Genomic DNA, 20,438 nt, shown 5'->3' on the forward strand with positions numbered 1-20,438 from the left:
AAATAAACAAAATGAGAAAAAGTAACACACTGAAATAAAAGGAGTATAAAAAGACTACTACAAAAAATTATATGCTGATAAATTGGACAACCTAGAAGAAATGGATAAATTCCTAGAAATATATAATCTTCTAAAACTTAATCAGGAAGCAATAGAAAATCTGAACAGACCAATTACTGGTAACAAAATTGAACTGGTAATCAAAAAATTCCCAACAAACAAAAGTCCAGGACCATATGGATTCACACATGAATTCTACCAAACATTTAAAGAAGAGTTAACATCTATTTTACTCAAACTACTGCAAAAATAAAAGAGGAAGGAAAGCCTCCAAATCCATCCTTTGAGGCCAGCATTACCCTGATACCAAAACCAAAGATACCACAAAAAAAGGAAAAAAAGGCCAATATCCCTGATGAAAATAAACGAAGAAAGCCTCAACAAAATATTAGCAAAACACATTCAACAATACATTAAAAGGATTATTCACCGGGGCGCCTGGGTGGCTCAGTTGGTTAAGCGACTGCCTTCGGCTCAGGTCATGATCCTGGAGTCCCTGGATCAAGTCCCGCATCAGGCTCCCTGCTCAGCAGGGAGTCTGCTTCGCCCTCTGACCCTTCCCCTCTGATGTGCTCTCTCTCTCAAAATAATAGATAAAATCTTTAAAAAAAAAAAAAAAAAGGATTATTCACCATAATCAAGTGGAATTTATACCTGTGATGCAAGGATGGTTCAATATCCTCAAATCAATCAACATGATACACCACCACATCAACACAATGAAGGATAAAATCATATGATCACTTCAAAAGAGGTAGAAAAAGCATTTGACAAAATTCAACATCCAATCATGATAAAAACTCTCAACAGACTGGGTTTAGAAGGAACACACATCAACACCATAATAGGGCCAAATATGATGAACCCACAGCTAACATTATACTCAACAGTGAAAAACAGAGCTTTTCCTCTAAGATCAGGAACAAGACAAGGATGGCCACTCTCACCACTTTTATTCAACACAGTGCTGGAAGTCCTAGCCACAGCAATCAGAGAAGAAAAAGAAAAGGCATCCAAATTGGCAAGGAAGAAGTAAAACTTTCACTATTTGCAGATGACATGATACTATATATAGAAAACCCTAAAGACTCCATCAAAAAACTATTAGCAATAAATGAATTCAGTGAAGTTACAGGATACAAAATTGATACACAGAAATCTGTTGTGTTTCTATGTTAATAACAAAATAACAGAAAGAGAAATTAAGAAAACAATCCCATTTACAATTGCATCAAAGAGAATAAAAAACCTAGGAATAAATTTAACCAAAGAGATGAAAGACCTCAACTCTGAAAACGATAAAACATTGATGAAAGAAATTGAAGATGACACAAATGGAAACATATTCCATGCTCATGAATCAAAAGAACTAATGTTTAAGTTTCCATACTACCCAAAGCATCAATGCAATCCCTATCGAAATACCAATAATATTTTTCACAAAACTAAAATAACCCTAAAATTTATATGGGACCACCAAAGACCCCAAGTAGCCAAGGCAATCTTGAGAAAGAAGGACAAAGCTGGTATCACAATCCCAGATTTCAAGATATACTACAAAACTATAGTAACAAAACAGTGTGGTATTGGCACTAAAACAGATGTACGGATCAACAGAACAGAATACAGCCCAGAAATGAACCCACACATACACGGTCCATTACTCTGTGACAAAGGAGGCAAGAATATAAAATGGGGGGAAAGAAAATCTCTTCAACAAATGGTGTTGGGAAAACTGGACAGCTACATGCAAAAAAAAAAAAAATGAAACCAGACCACTTTCTTATACCATATACAAAAGCAAATTCAAAATGGATTAAAGACCTAAATGTGAGACCTGAAACCATATAACTCCTAGAAGAAAACATAGGCAGTAATCTCTTGGACATCTGCCTTAGCAACATTTTTCTAGATGTGTCTCCTCGGGCAAGGGAAAGAGAAGCAATAATAAATTACTGGGACTAAACCAAAATAAAAAACTTTTGCACAGTGAAGGAAACCATGAACAAAATGAAAAGGCAACCTATTGAATGGGAAAAGAAAGGTATTTGCAAATGATATATCTGATAAAGGGTTAATACCCAAAATATATATAAAATACTTCTACAACTCAACACCAAGAAAACAAATAATCCAATTAAAAAATGAGCAGAGGGCCTGAATAGATGTTTTTCCAAAGATATACAGGATGCCAGTAGACACATGAAAAGATGCTCAACATAATGATCAGGGAAATGCAGATCAAACCACAGAGATATCCTTACACCTGTCAGAATGGTTAAAATGAAAAAGACAAATAACAAACATTGGTAAGGATGTGGCAAAAAGAGAACCCTCGTACACTGTTGGTGGCAATGTAAAATGGGGCAGTCACTGTGGAAAACAGTATGGAGGGTGTTTAAAAAATTAAAAATAGAAATATCATACAATCCAGTAATTCCACTATTGGGTATTTACCCAAAGAAAATGAAAACACGAATGTGAAAAGATAAATGTACTCCTATGTTCAGTGCAGCATTATTACAATAGTCAAGATATGGAAGCAGCCCAAGTGTTCACTGATAAATGAATAGACAAAGAAAACACAGAATACATATACACAATGGTTTATTAATCAGCCTTAAAAAGGAATGAGATCTTGCCATTTACGACAACAGGGATGGACCTAGAGGGTATTATGCTAAGGGAAATAGAGAAAGACAAATACCACATGACTTCCTTATATGTAGAATCTAAAAAAAAAAAAGGAATAAACAAACAAAAAGGAGAAACAGACCAGTAAATACAGAGAACAAACTGATGGCTGCCAGAGGTGAGGGGTTGGGAGGATGAGCAAAACGGGTGCGGGGAGAGGGAGATACGGGCTTCCAGTTACGGAATGAGTAAGTCACAGGAACAGAGGGTGCGACGGAGGGAATACGGCCAGTGACACAGTAACAGCACTCTACAGGGACGGATGGTGGCTACAGTGCCGTGAGCACAGCGTTACGTATAAGGTGTCAAATCAGTGTCGCACACCTGAAACGTAACGCCAATTAAAAAAACGGCAAAAAAGTAATAATAATAAAGACAGTTCAGAAAGCAAGTTCTCAAAAAACTGACTTTCCATGCACCCTTCTCTCAGGAAGCTGATTAGGAATGCGCTCCACCAAAATGAGAATACAGCCAAGAAAGAGGAACAAGTGGGGTGCAGGGAACAGAGCCAGCACTGAGGAGGCAAAGGGGCCCGGGACGGTGGTGAAGGAGACTCCAGAATGGAAGCGTGCAGGGAAACGCGAGGGCTGCTGGCCCACAAAGCACCCGGTGCGGAGAGACCAGCTTAGAGTCTCTCCTCAGGAAAGCCGTTGAGAAGGATTGGGGGGGAGGGGGTGATTAGTCATAAATACATACCAAGTTATTAAGCAGAAAAATGAGGTATCGCTAACCTCAGGCGGAAAGAGCATGTAAGAAAGGAGACCGGCTTGGTTCGTCAGTGAAAAACAGGGCTAGAAGCACGGCAGTGCACACAGCAAAGGGGAAGGTCAAGTAGACCCACGCGGGAGAGACGGGGAGGGGTTCAGAGGGGCTGACAGCGGACAGTGAACGTGAAGGAACACACACACACCGCATGGTTCCACGTGTTGGCATCTAAGCAGTTAAATTCATAGAATCAGAAAGTGGAATGACGGTTGCCAGGGGCTGAGGCGCGAGGGAAATTCGCAGTTTCTAGCCCCAGGCCTGCGGCTCCAGTTAAGCAGGATCAAGAAACCCTAGAGCTACGTGACACACTGCGCCTATGGTCACCAGCAATGTACTGCACACTTAAAAATTCAAGACGGTATGGACATTAAGGAGGGCACGTGATGTAATGAGCACAGGGTATCATATAAGACTGATGAATCACTGACCTCTACTTCTGAAACCAATAATGCATTATGTTCATTAATTGCATTTAAAAAAACAGTAAAAAAAAAAATACAAGAGGATAGATCTCAAGTTAAGTGTTCTTACTACAATCAAATTAAAAGAAATAAAGATGAAGGTAAGCTACCAAGGCAACAACTCAAAGTCTGCAAGCCGTTGCCTCCAGAGAGGGGGACAGGTGACAGGGGCTGGTTAGAGGACTGGTATTTTTCTGATGAGCCTTTCAGCACTATGACTTCTTAAAAACTATGTACATGTATTTTTCTATAAAGATAAAAAAGCAACCTGTTAGCATACTATAGCAGAGATGTAATTGCTGTTTTTCATTTTTTCAAAGGACACCACTCTGTTCTTCCATATTATACATCTGAAGAGTGCATTATATTTTCAAAGTACTTTCATGCATCATGTGAACCTCAAAACAATCCTGGTGACCTAAACTGCCTTAACCTAACTCTATGGACAAAAAAAAAAGAGTGCCTTTAGAGATTGCAACAGAAATAAAGCCACATCCTCAGTCAGTATCCTGAACCTGAGCCTGGGTCCCGGACTCCTGGTGTCCCACTTTTCCTACCAGTCCATGACGCGCTGCCTCAGTTCCGTGTCTCTCTCACACTCCGATCTGACTGTCCCCCACTCACGTGAATAGTAGTGACTGGTAAGGACAGCCTCCTCCAACTAATGAACCTCAGGAGGTTCTGCCTCCCTCCTTCTTTGAAATTCTCCAATCGTCTCCTCTCCCCTTACTACTGGTGAAGATGATCAGCAACATCAACCAAAGCTGCTGAGCCGATTCCAACAGCACAAAGCAAAGACAGCATCTGGACAGTGTGAAGTTTGTGAACAGGTGGGCACAGCTTCTATAAAGACCCAGATAAGGCAAATATCAGAAACGGTCCAAGTAAAGAAACAGTTTTCTGACCAGCCAACTAAATTGTTTAGCTCTGCTAGTGACCAATTTTCGTTTTACTTAGACCTGTTCTTTTATACTTTATCTTCCTTCCAAAATATTTTCATATGTATAAACCTAAATCAATATACTATGATATAAACTGCATAACAGTAATTATAATCCTATCTATATATTAGCCTGTTTCCTTCCCCCAAAAAAGTTTTATTCAACTTTAGCCCCTGCCAATGTCTAACAAAAACAATTTCCAGAAACCTGATTAAATTCTGAATTGACCCAATGATCTGAAGCAGGTGTTCTTTACATGGTTTTCTTTTTTTTCCTGGAAAATGTAGAACTCTATCATATTTAGGAGTTGGTAAGAGTTAATAACTTGGACAATTTAAAGGGATTAAATATGGAGTTACAGTTACATGTGCAAATAAAAGAAGTCAACATGCATTTGATCTAGTTCTTAGCTTTAACTGGAAACAAGATGTAGGTAAGAAAAAAATAAAATGTAAGTTAGAATAAGATGTCTCTCTCTCGGGGCGCCTGGGTGGCTCAGTCGTTAAGCGTCTGCCTTCGGCTCAGGTCATGATCCCAGGGTCCTGGGATCGAGCCCCGCATCGGGCTCTCTGCTTGGCGGGAAGCCTGCTTCTCCCTCTCCCACGCTCCCTGCTTGTGTTCCCTCTCTCACTGTGTCTGTCAAATAAATAAAATCTTTAAAAAAAAAAAAAAAAAGACGTCTCTCCTGCATGTAAGTGGTACATACTGAGACCTCCTTTAACATTTTCTTTCTTTCTTTTCCTTCCTTCCTTCCTTCCTTCCTTCCTCCCTCCCTCCCTCCCTCCCTCCCTCCCTCCCTCCCTTTCTTTCTTTCTTTCTTTCTTTCTTTCTTTCTTCTTTTTTTTGAAAGAGAGCGCCCAGGGAGGGACTACAAGGCGGGGGGGATGGAGGGGGAGGGAGAGAGAATCTCAAGCAGGCTCCACGTTCAGCATAGAGCCTCAAGTGGGGCTCAATCTCATGACCCCAAGATCATGACCTGAGATGAAATCAACAGTCAGATGCTTAACCGATTGAGCCACCCAGGCATCCCTCCTTTGACATTTTCTATTAAAAAAAAGGGGGGGGGGGCGCTAAAGAAGATGGCAGAATAAAAGGATCCAAGGATCACCTCCTCCCATAAACACACGAAGGCAACAACTACACATAATGCAACTCACTCTGAAAACAGCCTGAGAAGGGCAGAGCAGATCTTCCACAGCAAAGGACATAAAGAAAAGGCCACATCAAGAAGGGCAGGAGACTGGAGGGGGAGACGAACCACAGAGACTATGGACTCTGAGAAACAAACTGAGGGTTCTGGGGGGAGGGGGGATGGGTTAGCCTGGTGATGGGTATTAAAGAGGGCACGTTCTGCATGGAGCACTGGGTGTTATACACAAACAATGAATCATGGAACACTACATCAAAAACTAATGATGCAATGTATGGGGATTAACATAAAACAAAAACAAAGCAAACAAACAAATAAATAAATAAAATAAAAATAAAAAAGGGCAGGAGAGGAAGTGACCCAGGCGGGAACCAAAATCCTGCAGGGCAGCAACCCACAAAAGGGAGAGAGATCACAGGCAGGAAGGCACTCCTTGAGAAGTGGGGGGGTCAAGCTTCAAATCAGGCACCCCCAGCCCTGGGAACCTGCACCAGGAAGAGGAGTCTCCATGTCCGGCCTTGAAAATCAGGGGCTTAGCTCCAAGAGCTTTGAAAATCAGCAGGGCTCCAAGACAGCCAGAGAGAGATGGGAACCAGAGTCCCTACTTTTAAAGGGCCAGTACACTATATCGTGCGACCCAACACAGCACGGAAGCAGCAGTTGGAAAAGTGCCTGAGGTATACCAGGAGATTTACTGACTAATTTTAGGATGTGTGCCAGAGAGGCAAGGATCTGCAGGAGCTTTCTCTGGGAACAGGGGTGCTGCCGGATGCCATTTTTCTTGCCTTCATTCTGCCTAGCTAGCCAGACACTCGTGAGAACCAGTTCTGACACTCTCCCTCTACCTTGCTAGCACTGCTTGCCCCACACAGGTGTTCCCCTGCAGACCCACCCCATCTAACACACCCTTGCTGGCCCCACCCAACCACACCAGCAGGAGGCCTCAATCAGACCCAGCATACATCTAGAGTGCCTACTGCCGTACCATAGCTGGTAGGCAGACCCAGCTGGGACCACTGCCCCTCCAAAAACACCATCACCCTTGCACACCTGTGGGCAGCCTCAGCCAAGACCTCCACCTTCCAGAGCAATCCCCTCAGGACGGAGGAGCTGGTTGCATCCAGTTACATGTTGGCAGAGGCTGCCGCCAGGCCTCTCAGTCAGTGGTGTGGGGGGCAAACCCTGCCAAACAAGGCAGTCACAAGAGTCCTAGCTGGTCTTTGCAGACAGCGAGGCTGACCCCACTGAGCAGTACACCCATAGCCTTAGCAGCCCTACCACAACAGGAGGGCATATGCAGCCCAAACAGGAAACACCCTGGAGGACCTGATTCTGGTGACCAGGGGTTACTGCACTACTGGGCACCACAGAACACCTCCTACATAAGGCCACTACTTTCAAGACCAGGAGACACAGCTGACCCACTTCACAGAAAAGACACAGAAAGTCAGACAAAAACACGGCGACAGAGGAATATGATCCAAATGATAAATCAAGACAAAACCCCAGAAAAAGAGCAAAACAAATGCCAATATACAATCTACCTGATAAAGAGTTCAAAGTAATGGTCATAAAGATGTTCACTGAACTAGAGAGAAGAATGGATGAACTCAGTGAGAACTTCAACAAATGGATAAAAAAAACATAAAAAAAAGAACAAGTCAGAACTGAAAAATACAGTAACTCAAAAATACACTAGAGGGTCAAGAGCAGTTTAAAGAATGTAGAAGAACAGACCAATGATCTGGAAGACAGGGTCACAGAAAGCAACCAAGTGAACACCAAAAAGAAAAAAGTGACACCATCAAGTATAATAACATTCTCCCAGAGAAAATAGCAAGAGGCAGAAAATTTATTTGAAGAAATAATAGCTGAAAACTGCCCGAACCTGGGGGAAAAAAAACAGACATCCAGGTCCATGAGGCATAGAGAACCCCAAACAAGATGAAACCAAGGAGTTCCACACCAAGACACATACAATTAAAATGGCAAAAATTAAATACAGAGAATCTTAAAAGCAGCAAGAGAAAAGCAAACAGTTACATACAAGGGAAAGCCCATATGGCTATCAGCTTATTTTTCAGAAACTTTGCAGACCAGAAGGGAGTGGCAACATATATTCAAAGAGCTGAAAGAAAAAAAACCCTACAACTAAGAATACTGTACCCAGCAAGGTTATCATTCAGAATGGAAAGAGAGAATAGAGAGTTTACAAGACAAACAAGTTGAAGGAGTTCATCACCACTAAACTGGCCTTACAAGAAATGTTAAAGGGAATTCTTTAAGTGGAAAGAAAAGGCTGTAACTAGAAGAAAATTGTGAAAGGAAAACTTCTCTGGTAAAAGCAAACACATAGTAAAGGTAGTATATCAATTAGTTATAAAGCTAGTACGACAGTTAAAAGACAAAAGTAGTAAAATCAATTACATCTATAAAAATGAGTCAAGGGACACACAAAATAAGATGTAAAATATGATGTGACATACATAAAATGTGGAAGGGAGTAAAAAAAACAGCACTTTTAGAATGTGTTCAGACTTAAGTGAAATCAACTTAATACAGACTGCTAGATACACAGAATGTTATTCATAAGCTTCCTGGTAACCACCAAACAAAAACCTGTAATATAAATAGAGAGAGAGAGAGAGAGAGAGAAAGAGAGAATGGAATCCAAGCATAATTAATGAAAATTATTAAACCACAAGGAAAGAGAGCAAGAGGGGAAAAGAACAGGAAACTACAAAATCAACCAGGAAACAATTAACAAAATGGCAGTAGGTACATACCTATCAATGTCTTTAAATGTAAATGGTCTAAATGCTCCAATCAAAAGACAGGGTGACACAATGGATTAAGAAAAACAAAAACAAAAACAAAGGGTGCATGGGTGGCTCAGTTGGTTAAGCATCTGCCTTCGGCTCAGGTCATGATCCCGGGGTCCTGGGACTGAGTCCCGCATCAGGCTCCCTGCTCAGCAGGGAGTCTGCTTCTCCCTCTGCCCCTCCCCCACTCATGCTCACTTGTGCGCTCTTTTCCAAATAAAATCTTTAAAAAACAAAAACAAGCCCCACCGATCTGCTGCCTACAAGAGACTCACGCAAACACATACAGACTGGAAGTGAGGGGATGGAAAAAGAATTTCCATGCAAAGGGAAGTGAGGGGGTGCGGAACTGGGGTACAATGTTTCTATCAGTCAAAATAGAATTTAAAACAAAGACTGTAGCAAGAGACAGAGGGCAATTACATAATAATAAGGGGCTCAATCCCATAAGATGCTATAACAACTATAAATATTTATGCACCCAACACAGGAACACCTGAATATATAAAACAAATATTAATGGATGTAAAGTGAGAAACTGACAGTAACACACTAATACTAAAGGACTTTAACACCAACTAATATCAATGGATAGATCATCTGGAAAGAAAATAAGGAGGGGCGCTGGGTGGCTCAGTCGTTAAGTGGCTGCCTTCGGCTCAGGTCATGATCCCAGGGTCCTGGGATCGAGCCCTGCATTGGGCTCCCTGCTCCGAGGGAAGCCTGCTTCTCCCTCTCCCTCTCCCACTCCCACTGCTTGTGTTCCTGCTCTCGCTATCTCTGTCTCTGTCAAATAAATAAATAAAATCTTAAAAAAAAAAAAAAAAGAAAGAAGGAAACAGCAGCTCTGATGACACGAGAAAGATCAGAGCAAAAATAAATGAAAATAGACACTTAAAAAATAAAAGATCAATGAAACAAAGTTTGTTCTTAAAAAAAAAAAAAGGCAAAACTGACAAATCTTTAGCCAGAATCATTAACAAAAAAAGAAGTCTCAAATAAAACCAAATATGAAAGAGAAGTTAAAACAGACAACACAGAAATAAAAAGGATAAGAGACTACTACAAAAAATTACATCCAACATATTGGACGACCTAGAAGAAATGGATATATTCCTAGATACATACAATCTTCCAAGACTAAATCAATTGGGACTACATCCAACTAAAAGGCTTTTGCATAGCAAAAGTAAACCATCAACAAAACAAAAAGGCAACCTACTGAATAGAAGATCTTTGCAAATGATATACCTGATAAGGGATTAACATCCAAAATACATAAAGAATCCATACAACCCAACAGCAAAAACCTAATAATCCAATTTAAAAATGCACAGAGGACCTGAATAGACATTTTCCAAGAAGACATACAGATGACCAACAGGCACATGAAAATATAGATACTCAACATCACTCATCATCAGGAAAATGCAAATCAAAACCACAATAAGATACCATCTCCCACCAGTCAGAATGGCTAGTATCAAAAAGACAATAACAAGCTTTGGTAAGGATGTGGAGAAAAGGTAACTCTCATGCACTGCTGGTAGGATTGTAAATTGGTGCAACCATTATGGAAAACAGTACGGAGGCTCCCTAAAAAATTAAAAATAGAAATACCATATGACCCAATAATTCTACTTCTGGGTATTTATCTGAAGAAAATGAAAACACTAATTTAAAAAGATATTATGCACACCTATATTTACCGCAGTATTGTCACTGACCCTTGAACAATGTGAAGGTTAGGGCGACTGACCCCTGCACAGTCAAAAACCCCTGTATTATTTTTGACATCCCCAAAATTTAATTAGTAATAGCCTACTGTTGAGCAGAAGCCTTACTGATAACATGAACAGTCGGTTAACACATACATTGTATGCTATCTTATTCAAAGGTAAACTGTATTTACAATAGGCACGATACGGAAGCAACCTAGTGTCCATCAACGGGTGAATGGTTAATTTCATTCTGAAGGATGTTTGCTGGTTTCTGTTGTGAGAGTTGCGTTTAATACCAGCTAAGACTCATCCTGATCTCAGCTTTTTGAGCTAATAATCAGAGGACATGATTTCAAAAAATAACATAAGAAGGGTTTTCAAGTAGATTCTGCATATGCTTCTGTTTGTTCTATGCTGCAAATAATAATATTGTTACTTGGCAATGTTTTGATGGCTTTGTTCTCAGGTCATATGCCTTTTTCTCTTGCAAAGACAAGATTGTTACTAGCACTGTGAAATAAGTTGGACAGAGAAAGACAAATACCATATGATTTCACCCATATGTAGAATCTAAAAAACAAGACACGTGAACAAACAAGTAAACTTAAAAAGAAACAGACTCATACATACAGAGAACAAATCAGAGGTTGCCAGAGAGGAGGTGTGGAGGGGAATGGTGAAATGGATGAAGGGAATTGAGAGGTACAAACTTCTAGTTGTAAAATAAATTAAGTCATGGGGGGGGCACCTCAGTGGCTCAGTCGGTTGAGGGTCCAACTCCTGATTTTGGCTCAGGTCCTGATCTCAGGGTGATGGGATCGAGCCCCATATCAGGCTCTAGACTGGGTGGTATGGAGCCTGCTTGAGATTCTCCCCCTATGCCCCTCCCCCCCAAAAATAAAATAAATTAAATTAAGTCACGGAAATGAAAAGTATAGCATAGTGAATATAGTCAATAATATTGTAATAACTTTGTGTGGTGACAGTGGGTAACTACACTTACCATGGTGAGCACTGAGTAATGAATATAACTGTCAGATCACTATGTTATACACCTCAGACTAATATTATATGTCAACTATACTTCAATTTAATAAATCTCCTGCTGGGGCACCTGGGTGGCGTAATCTGTTGACCATCTGACTCTTGGTTTCGGCTCGGGTCATGATCTCATAGGTCATGAGATCGAGCCCCTGATTGGGCTCCACACTCAGCATGGCGTCTGCTTGAGCTTCTCTCCCCCTCTCCCCCTGCTCCTCCCCCACACTCTCTCTAAAATGAATAAATGTTTAAAAAAAGTAAAAATTTTAAAAATTAAAAATCTCCTGCCTTTAAAAAAAAAACTTACACTTCATTAAAAAATGCAGCTCTCACGTCCATCACCCTAATTTCCTTCTCTGCTTTATTATTCTTCAAAGCACTCGTCATGTTTTAATATACCATATAATTTACCCATCTGTTTATGGTTTCTCTCTTCTGCTAAGCCTAAGGTCTAAGAACGTCTGGGTGTCTTTCTGCTGTGTTGATGGTTCTAGCTCTACCACCTAGAACTGTGTGCCTCGCCCACAGCAGATGCTCAATAAATACTCACTAAATGAATGAATGAGTGAATGAATGAGTTACTGGAAGGGCCTGAGAGGGTCCACGAACTCGATGAAATTATAGTTAAGGGCCCACAGCTTTCATGAGATTTCAAAAGGGGTCAGGATTGAAAAGAGCTTCAGAACCACTAGTCTGGCAAGTTCTCAGAGATTCAACCCAATTTCTAGATTATCTCCAAATCCTTAGAATGCACAGATGTATTTCTGCCTTCACGTGATCACTCATTTCCCATGTGAAATAAAACAAAACTAAAGTTACCATTGTTTACTTCTGCAGTTTTAGAACCTGTGGCTCAGAAAACCGAAGAAGGGCGCTTGGGTGGCTCCATCAGTTCAGTGTCTGACTCTTGATTTCGGCTCAGGTCATGATCTCAGGGTCATGAGATCGAGCCTCACGTTGGGCCTGCACTCAGTGCCGAGTCTCCTTGGGATTCTTTCTCTCTCTCTGCCCCGCCCCCCACTCGTGCACATGTGCACTCTAAATAAATAAATAAATTCTTTAAAAAAAAAAAAAGGGAAGAAATATACCCCAAAGAGGTAGACTATCCATCTTGGCCTCCAGCCCTACCCCTCCTCTTCACAGCTATGTTCCATGTTGCTCTTCATATGGGTTCTCCAGAAGGAGAAAACAAGTGGGGGGGGGGGGGTTCTTGTTCCTCCCATTCTCGAAACTGAAACATGTAGTAAGGTTTCATCTACTAATGCCCTGCCTCATTCTAATAAGGTGTTGGAAAAGTATTATTCACATTAATCAATTTGTTAACTACGATTAATACTGTGAACATTCCTTAGCATCAAAGTGAAAACATCAGGGTTTTCTTTTTTGTTAATCCCATACCCTTTAAAAAAAAAAAAAAAAAAGGAAAAGAAACATTTACCAAGGTGAAAGATCTACCACCATCACCCCACCCCCCATTCCCCAACCACCTCCACCCCTGTTGCCCTTCCCACCACAGATCAAGCTGTCAAGTATGCCCCCACTCTTTTCATCCCATCCCCCACTTCCAACATCAAGTTCCCTCTCTCCCCACTCCCCACAAAGCCTGGCAAGACAGGGGAGACAGGTGGCGGAGAGGGGCAAGAAATTAAGAAAGGTGGAAGGAGAGGGGGAAAAAAGGCTCTTGCTATTCATTGTTACCTACCCCCTGGCAAATATAATTACACTGCTCCAATAAACTGTATGCCAAATGTTAATAAGTTTCATCCTAGGTAAAACTCACATATTTAAAGGTCAGTGACCTACTGCCAATTTTTAAAGGTCTGGAAAGGTTATCTGAAGACTTTTTTTTTTTTTTTTACAGCTTTAGCAGCTTTATCCAAGGATGTGGGGGACAAAAAAAGCCAAACACTCTGGGCAATGCCTTAACCTTCATAATTCATATTCCAAACACACATCAGGTTCCTACTTTATGGTATTATGTCCTGCACTTGCAGGACATGACCTTGTTCATGCCATCACCCACCTGAAAACCACTGCCAAAACACTTTTCATCTTCTAGGCCCCGCTCAAGCATCATACCACCTCCTCTGGGAAGCCATCTCCAGCCCCACCAGCTAGAATCAATTGCTTCCTTTCCCATACTTCTACAACAACGCTCTATTCCAACCTCTAGTTGCCACCAGATCGGAACTGGTTATTCATATATGTACTTTGTTGCTCGAATATGAACTCAAGGGCACTACATTCAATTTTCTCCCCAGAACCTAGCCCTAGGCCTTATCATATAAAAGGGGCTCAAATAACTAACTTGAGTGTCAAAATACAATTCACAGAAAAATTAATAATAAGAGTAAATACGCAGCCCCCCCCCCCCCCAAGAAAACCAAATGCTACCTCCTTGGAACCTGGAACACTGCTGTGATCTTTTTCCATTATCAGCCATCTGAGAACATTTGGAATGGACAGATTTTTCCAAGTTGGCCATGGGTTGACAAATCTGCCATCCTTTCCTTTCTTTGATTTAGTTACATCTTCCTCTAGTCTGTAATCCAGTTTGAAACTTTTCCTGGAAAGCCTAGAAGAATCACTTCCTACAGAGCTCCGGGCTGAATTCTGGCGTTTTCTTACTGCTTCTTTAGGATATTGGCTGCTTGTCATCAGGGACTGGCTGCTTTCATTTTCATCCATGTCCTTTGCAGAACTAAAAAAAACAGAAGGGGGGGAAATACTTTAACATAAAGGCATTAAAACTTATTACGCAGCATCCGCAGTATTATTTCTTAGCCAGTAGAAATTTCCTCAAACTTATAAAAACAGTATGTCTCTATCAGCTCAAGCTTTCTTCCTGCAAAATATAATTTCTGAATCCAGTATTATTCCTTGCTAAATAGAAAAGATGTTTGCTTTACCTATTCCTGCCAAAGCTTTTAAATATTCCTTATCTGCTGTAATCCAAAGCAATGTCCATCTACCAGGCAGCATTTAAACATAGGAAATTTTCCATTTCAATGATATCTTGTACAATTAAAGCACCTTTCTGAATTTGTAATATTTTCATACCTCAATTTTAAAAATATTATTGTTAAAAACACACAGTGAGAAGGACTGCCTTAGTTCCTTGAGGATTACTCAGTACTCCCAGTGATTTACATATAACTCCACTAGGCCTAGCCATTTTTACTTTGAAGATAATCTGTTCCCAATTCCCCTAAAAAACACACTGAGTTCAGATCCCAGGGAAGGAGACAACAACATTAATGGAGAGACATTTCGATAATGTATTTAAGTGTTTAACCATGCCAATTTGAATTAACTCAGATTTATAACTGCCAAGACAGTGCAGTGACCTTGGGTAAGTTTCCTACCCTCTCTGGGCCTCGATTTCCTCATCTGTAAAATGGAGATAACAAAAGCACCTGTCTCTGAGGCTTACTGAGAGGTTTTCAAAAGCTAATACAAATAAAGCACTTAGAAACACGCATGTAACATGTATATAGGGCGCCTGGGTGGCTCAGTTGGTTAAGCGACTGCCTTCGGCTCAGGTCATGATCCTGGAGTCCCAGGACTGAGTCCCGCGTCGGGCTCCCTGCTCAGTAGGGAGTCTGCTTCTCCCTCTGACCTCCCCTCTCTCATGCTCTCTCTCTCTCAAATAAATAAATAAAATCTTTAAAAAAATTTAAAAAACATGCATGTAACATGTATGTAACAAATATAACACATACACACAAGGTAAGAGCTCAACAAATGTTAGCTGTTGCTGTTGACCTTATTACCACCACCACTTAACTCAAGGAACCAAAATCCTTCATTTTGAGCTATGTAGGTACTCCAGACACTTAAAAGTGATAACGTATTAAGAATATGCATTTATCCAGGGGCAAAGAGGTGGCTCTCAGTTGAGCATCCAACTCTTGATTTTGGCTCAGGTCATGATCTCAGGGTCAGGCTCCGTGCTCAGCGGGGAATCTGCTTGAGATTCTCTCTCCCTCCCTCTCTGCCCCTCCCCCTGCTCAAGCTCGCTCTCTCTAATAAATAAATCTTTCCCCAAAAAAAGAATATGCATTAATCTGCCATGAATTTCATTTCTTTCCTATTCTATTAAACAAACATTTGCTTTCTGTCCAGTTTAAATACAATGCACACACATAATATAGTTCATAACCTTAACAAAATAAACACAACAGAAAGCCAAATATTTTTATGGCCGCAATGATGTTTACCATAGAAATACCGTCCAGGAGGGCAAGGGAAAGAACGCAAAGGCTAGGATGAACACGTACAATGAACTAAAACTATTTTTCCAAACCGTCTACAGTAAAATAGTCTATGCTCTAGGGAATGATCAGTGTTAAGAAAGCACAGGTGGCAAAAGCTAAAGCACACGCTGTTGCTGCTCAGCCACCACGGATTGCGGGAGAGCCTAATGGCTAAGAGAGCCTAACAAGCTTTCTATCTTAGGCAAATAACCACCTTTCTAGTCCTCAATTGTCTCATCTGTAAAACACCTACTTATCTCATGGGGATTCAAAGGATCAAATGACATGACGTCCATAAAGGGGTTGCCACTCACCAAATGCTAATTCTTTTTTCCCCTAATCCTACTACATGGCCATATATCTCAATTCTTTAAATTCCATCAGAAAGCAAAGAATCTGGGTGAGTTATCTCAGTTCTCAAAGAACTGCTCTACAATTCCCTGGGTTATAACTGAGTTCAGGCCCGGGACTTTACAAAGGGCAAGAACAAAGACCAACCATTCAAACCCCACTTCATTTAACAGATGTAAATGCACCAAATTTAGAGACTTTATTTCCTGACAAAGTAATATGTCTGATAGATGGCAGAGCTGACTTGATGCTACCAACCGCTTGTGAGATATGTACATGGGCCTATTTATATAGACACATACACCTATACGTACATATACACACATATACATATAAATACATACATAATATTCCTACCAACTACGTAATATGTTTTTGGCTCACTGAAACAATCAGAGGATAAGGAGAAAGGAGAAATGGGCCCTCTGATTCAAAAACCACAAAAGCAAAGTCAAAATAGAGTTTTGATTAATGTATTGTATCACACTGATTGATTTGCAGATGTTGAACAAGAACCATATGATCCTCTCAATAGATGCAGAAAAAGCACTTGACAAAGTACAGCATCTTTTCTTGATCAAAACTCTTCAGAGTGTAGGGATAGAGGGTACATACCTCAATATCATAAAAGTCATCTATGAAAAACCCACAGCGAATATTCTCAATGGGGACAAACTGAGAGCTTTCCCCCTAAGGTCAGGGACACGGCAGGGATGTCCACTATCACCACTGCTATTCAACATAGTACTAGAAGTCCTAGCCACAGCAATCAGACAACAAAAAGAAATAAAAGGCATCCAAATTGGCAAAGAATAAGTCAAACTCTCACTCTTTGCAGAGGATATGATACTTTATGTGGAAAACCCAAAAGACTCCACCCCAAAACTGCTAGAACTCATACAGGAATTCAGTACAGTGGCAGGATATAAAATCAATGCACAGAAATCAGTGGCATTCCTACACACCAACAACAGACAGAAAAAAGAGAAATTAAGGAGTCAGTCCCATTTACAATTGCACCCAAAGCCATAAGATACCTAGGAATAACTCTAACCAAAGAGGCAAAGAATCTGTACTCAGAAAACTATAAAATATTCATGAAAGAAACTGAGGAAGACACAAAGAAATGGAAAAATGTTCCATGCTCATAGATTGGAAGAACAAATATTGTGAAGATGTTAATGCTACCTAGAGCAATCTACACATTTAATGCAATCCCTATCAAAATACCATCCACTTTTTTCAAAGAAATGGAACAAATAATCCTAAAATTTGTATGGAACCAGAAAAGACCCTGAATAGCCAGAGGAATGCTGAAAAAGAAAACCAAAGCTGGTGGCATCTCAATTCCGGACTTTCAGCTCTATTACAAAGCTGTCATCATCAAGACAGTATGGTACTGGCACAAAAACAGACACACAGATCAATGGAACAGAATAGAGAGCCCAGAAATGGACCCTCAACTCTATGGTCAAGTAATCTTCGACAAAGCAGGAAAGAATGTCCAATGCAAAAAAGACAGTCTCTTCAACAAACGGTGTTGGGAAAATTGGACAGCCACATGCAGAAGAAGGAAACTGGACCATTTCCTTACACCACACACAAAAATAGACTCAAAATGGTTGAAAGACCTAAATCTGAGACAGGAGTCCATCAAAATCCTAGAGGAGAACACAGGCAGCAACCTCTTCGACCTCAGCCGCAGCAACTCCTTCCTAGAAACATCGCCAAAGGCAAGGGAAGCAAGGGCAAAAATGAACTATTGGGACTTCATCAAGATAAAAAGCTTTTGCACAGCGGAAGAAACAGTCAACAAAACCAAAAGACAACCGACAGAATGGGAGAAGATATTTGCAAATGACATATCAGATAAAGGGCTAGTATCCAAAATCTATAAAGAACTTACCAAACTCAACACCCAAAGAACAAATGATCCAATCAAGAAATGGGCAAAAGACATGAACAGACATTTTTCCAAAGAAGACATCCAAATGGCCAACAGACACATGAAAAAGTGTTCAATATCGCTCGGCATCAGGGAAATCCAAATCAAAACCTCAATGAGATACCACCTCACACCAGTCAGAATGGCTAAAATTAACAAGTCAGGAAACGACAGATGTTGGCGGGGATGCGGAGAAAGGGGAACCCTCCTACACTGGTGGTGGGAATGCAAGCTGGTGCAGCCACTCTGGAAAACAGTAGGGAGGTTCCTCAAAAAGTTGAAAATAGAGCTGCCCTACGACCCAGAAATTGCACTACTGGGTGTTTACCCCAAAGATACAAATGTAGGGATCCGAAGGGGTACGTGCACCCCGATGTTTATAGCAGCAATGTCCACAATAGCCAAACTATGGAAAGAGCCAAGATGTCCATCGACAGATGAATGGATAAAGAAGAAGTGGTATATATATACAATGGAATATTATGCAGCCAGCAAAAGGAATGAAATCTTGCCACTTGCAACAACGTGGATGGAACTGGAGGGTATTATGCTGAGCGAAATAAGTCAATCAGAGAAAGATATGTATCATATGATCTCACTGATATGAGGAATTCTTAATCTCAGGAAACAAACTGAGGGTTGCTGGAGTGGTGGGGGGTGGGAGGGATGGGGTGGCTGGGTGACAGACACTGAGAAGGGTATGTGCTATGGTGAGCACTGTGAATTGTGTGAGACTGTTGAATCGCAGAAACAAATAATACACTGTATTATTTGTACATATACTGTACTAACAGTGAATTGTGTGAGACTGTTGAATCGCAGAAACAAATAATACACTGTATTATTTGTACAATACTGTACCTCTGAAACAAATAATACATTACATGTTAAAAAAAAAAAAAAAGAAGAAGATAGTAGGAAGGGAGAAATGAAGTGGGGTAAATCGGTGGGGGAGATGAACCATGAGAGACTATGGACTCTGAGAAACAAACAGAGGGTTCTAGAGGGGAGGGGCTTGGGAGGATGGGTTAGCCTGGTGATGGGTATTAAAGAGGGCACATACTGAATGGAGCACTGGGTGTTATACGCAAACAATGAATCATGGAACACTACATCAAAAACTAATGATGTAACGTATGGTGATTAACATAATAAAAAAAATAGAGTTTTGAGACAACATAGAGTGGTCCGATGCGGCTGGGACATAAGAAGTAAGGAAGGCTTGTAACAGCCAACAGCAAATGCATGAAGGCTGGGATCCGATTTGGGGCCCGGCCTGAGACTTTAAGGAGGTCTGGCTGCCCTGTAAGCAATGAAGAAAAGAATGAAGGAGCTTAAAAAGGAAACAACTCTGGTAGTAGGATAAAAATGAAAGGGTGTGGCTAAACACTGGAGCCAGACAGATAAATTTGCGAATAGGAAATAGGCAGCCCAGAACATGCAGTAATAGTGAAACACTCTGCTTGCTCCCTGTTTCACAAATTCCATTTAAATTTCTGCTCCTAGCAACATTTCAAGGTAGGTATCATAATGCCCTTTTTTTTTTTTAAGATGTTATTTATTTGACAGAGAGAAAACACATAAGTAGAGGGAGAGACAGAGGGAGAGAAGCAGACTCCCCGCTGAGTAGGGAGCCCCATGCGGGGCTCGATCCCAGGATCCCAGGATCATGACCTGAGCCGAAGGCAGACACTCAACCAAAGGAGTCACCTAGGCATCCCTAATGCCCATTTCTAATTGAAATACTAAGAGGTAGATAGCAGTCCAGTCAAAAGATGAGGAGGCAGTGACAGTGAAAAGAGAAAACACAGAATAAATCCAAGAAACAAGAGGGTGAATCAGGAAGACCTGAGTCTCTGGATGGTGGCAAACTTTGGACTGTTTGTAGGGCAGGTTGAGGGATGGGTAGACAAGTGGCAGGAGTCAGAAATGACAGCACCGATGACCAAGCCAAGGAATTAGGGGAAAGCAAGTATTTGGAGGGTGGAAGAGAAGGTGGCTTTCTGACCCAGCGAGCTTGAGACAGGGTGTGAGACAACAGGGAGGAATCCAAGCAGAAGTGCTCACGGACACCCATGGACATGATGACCCTGGGACCCAGGTTGTGTTGGGGGTGATACAAGTGAAGGTAAGAAAACAGAGAGGTTTCCAGGGACCCAGGAGTAGGAGAGTGAAAAATGGGTTCAGTGATCTGCTTTATCCTTGAAAAATAAACGGTCTCTGCATGCTTT

At 41.0% G+C, this 20,438-nt stretch overlaps 1 protein-coding gene across 5 annotated transcripts in view; it reads right to left on the minus strand.

The window, feature by feature from the left end:
• NAPEPLD (N-acyl phosphatidylethanolamine phospholipase D) overlaps window positions 1–20,438 on the minus strand; it is a 53,614-nt gene that overhangs the window by 18,328 nt on the left and 14,848 nt on the right. For all 5 annotated transcript variants that reach the window (XM_032402316.1, XM_032402314.1, XM_032402317.1 and 2 more), the window contains exon 2: window positions 14,050–14,356. In XM_032402316.1, the coding sequence (XP_032258207.1) occupies window positions 14,050–14,343 (294 nt within the window). In that variant the 5' untranslated portion in view covers window positions 14,344–14,356. The remainder of the gene's footprint in view (window positions 1–14,049; window positions 14,357–20,438) is intronic.

The sequence above is a fragment of the Phoca vitulina genome, unplaced genomic scaffold, assembly GCF_004348235.1.
Source record: "Phoca vitulina isolate PV1807 unplaced genomic scaffold, GSC_HSeal_1.0 scaffold4, whole genome shotgun sequence".
Lineage (NCBI taxonomy): Eukaryota > Metazoa > Chordata > Mammalia > Carnivora > Phocidae > Phoca > Phoca vitulina.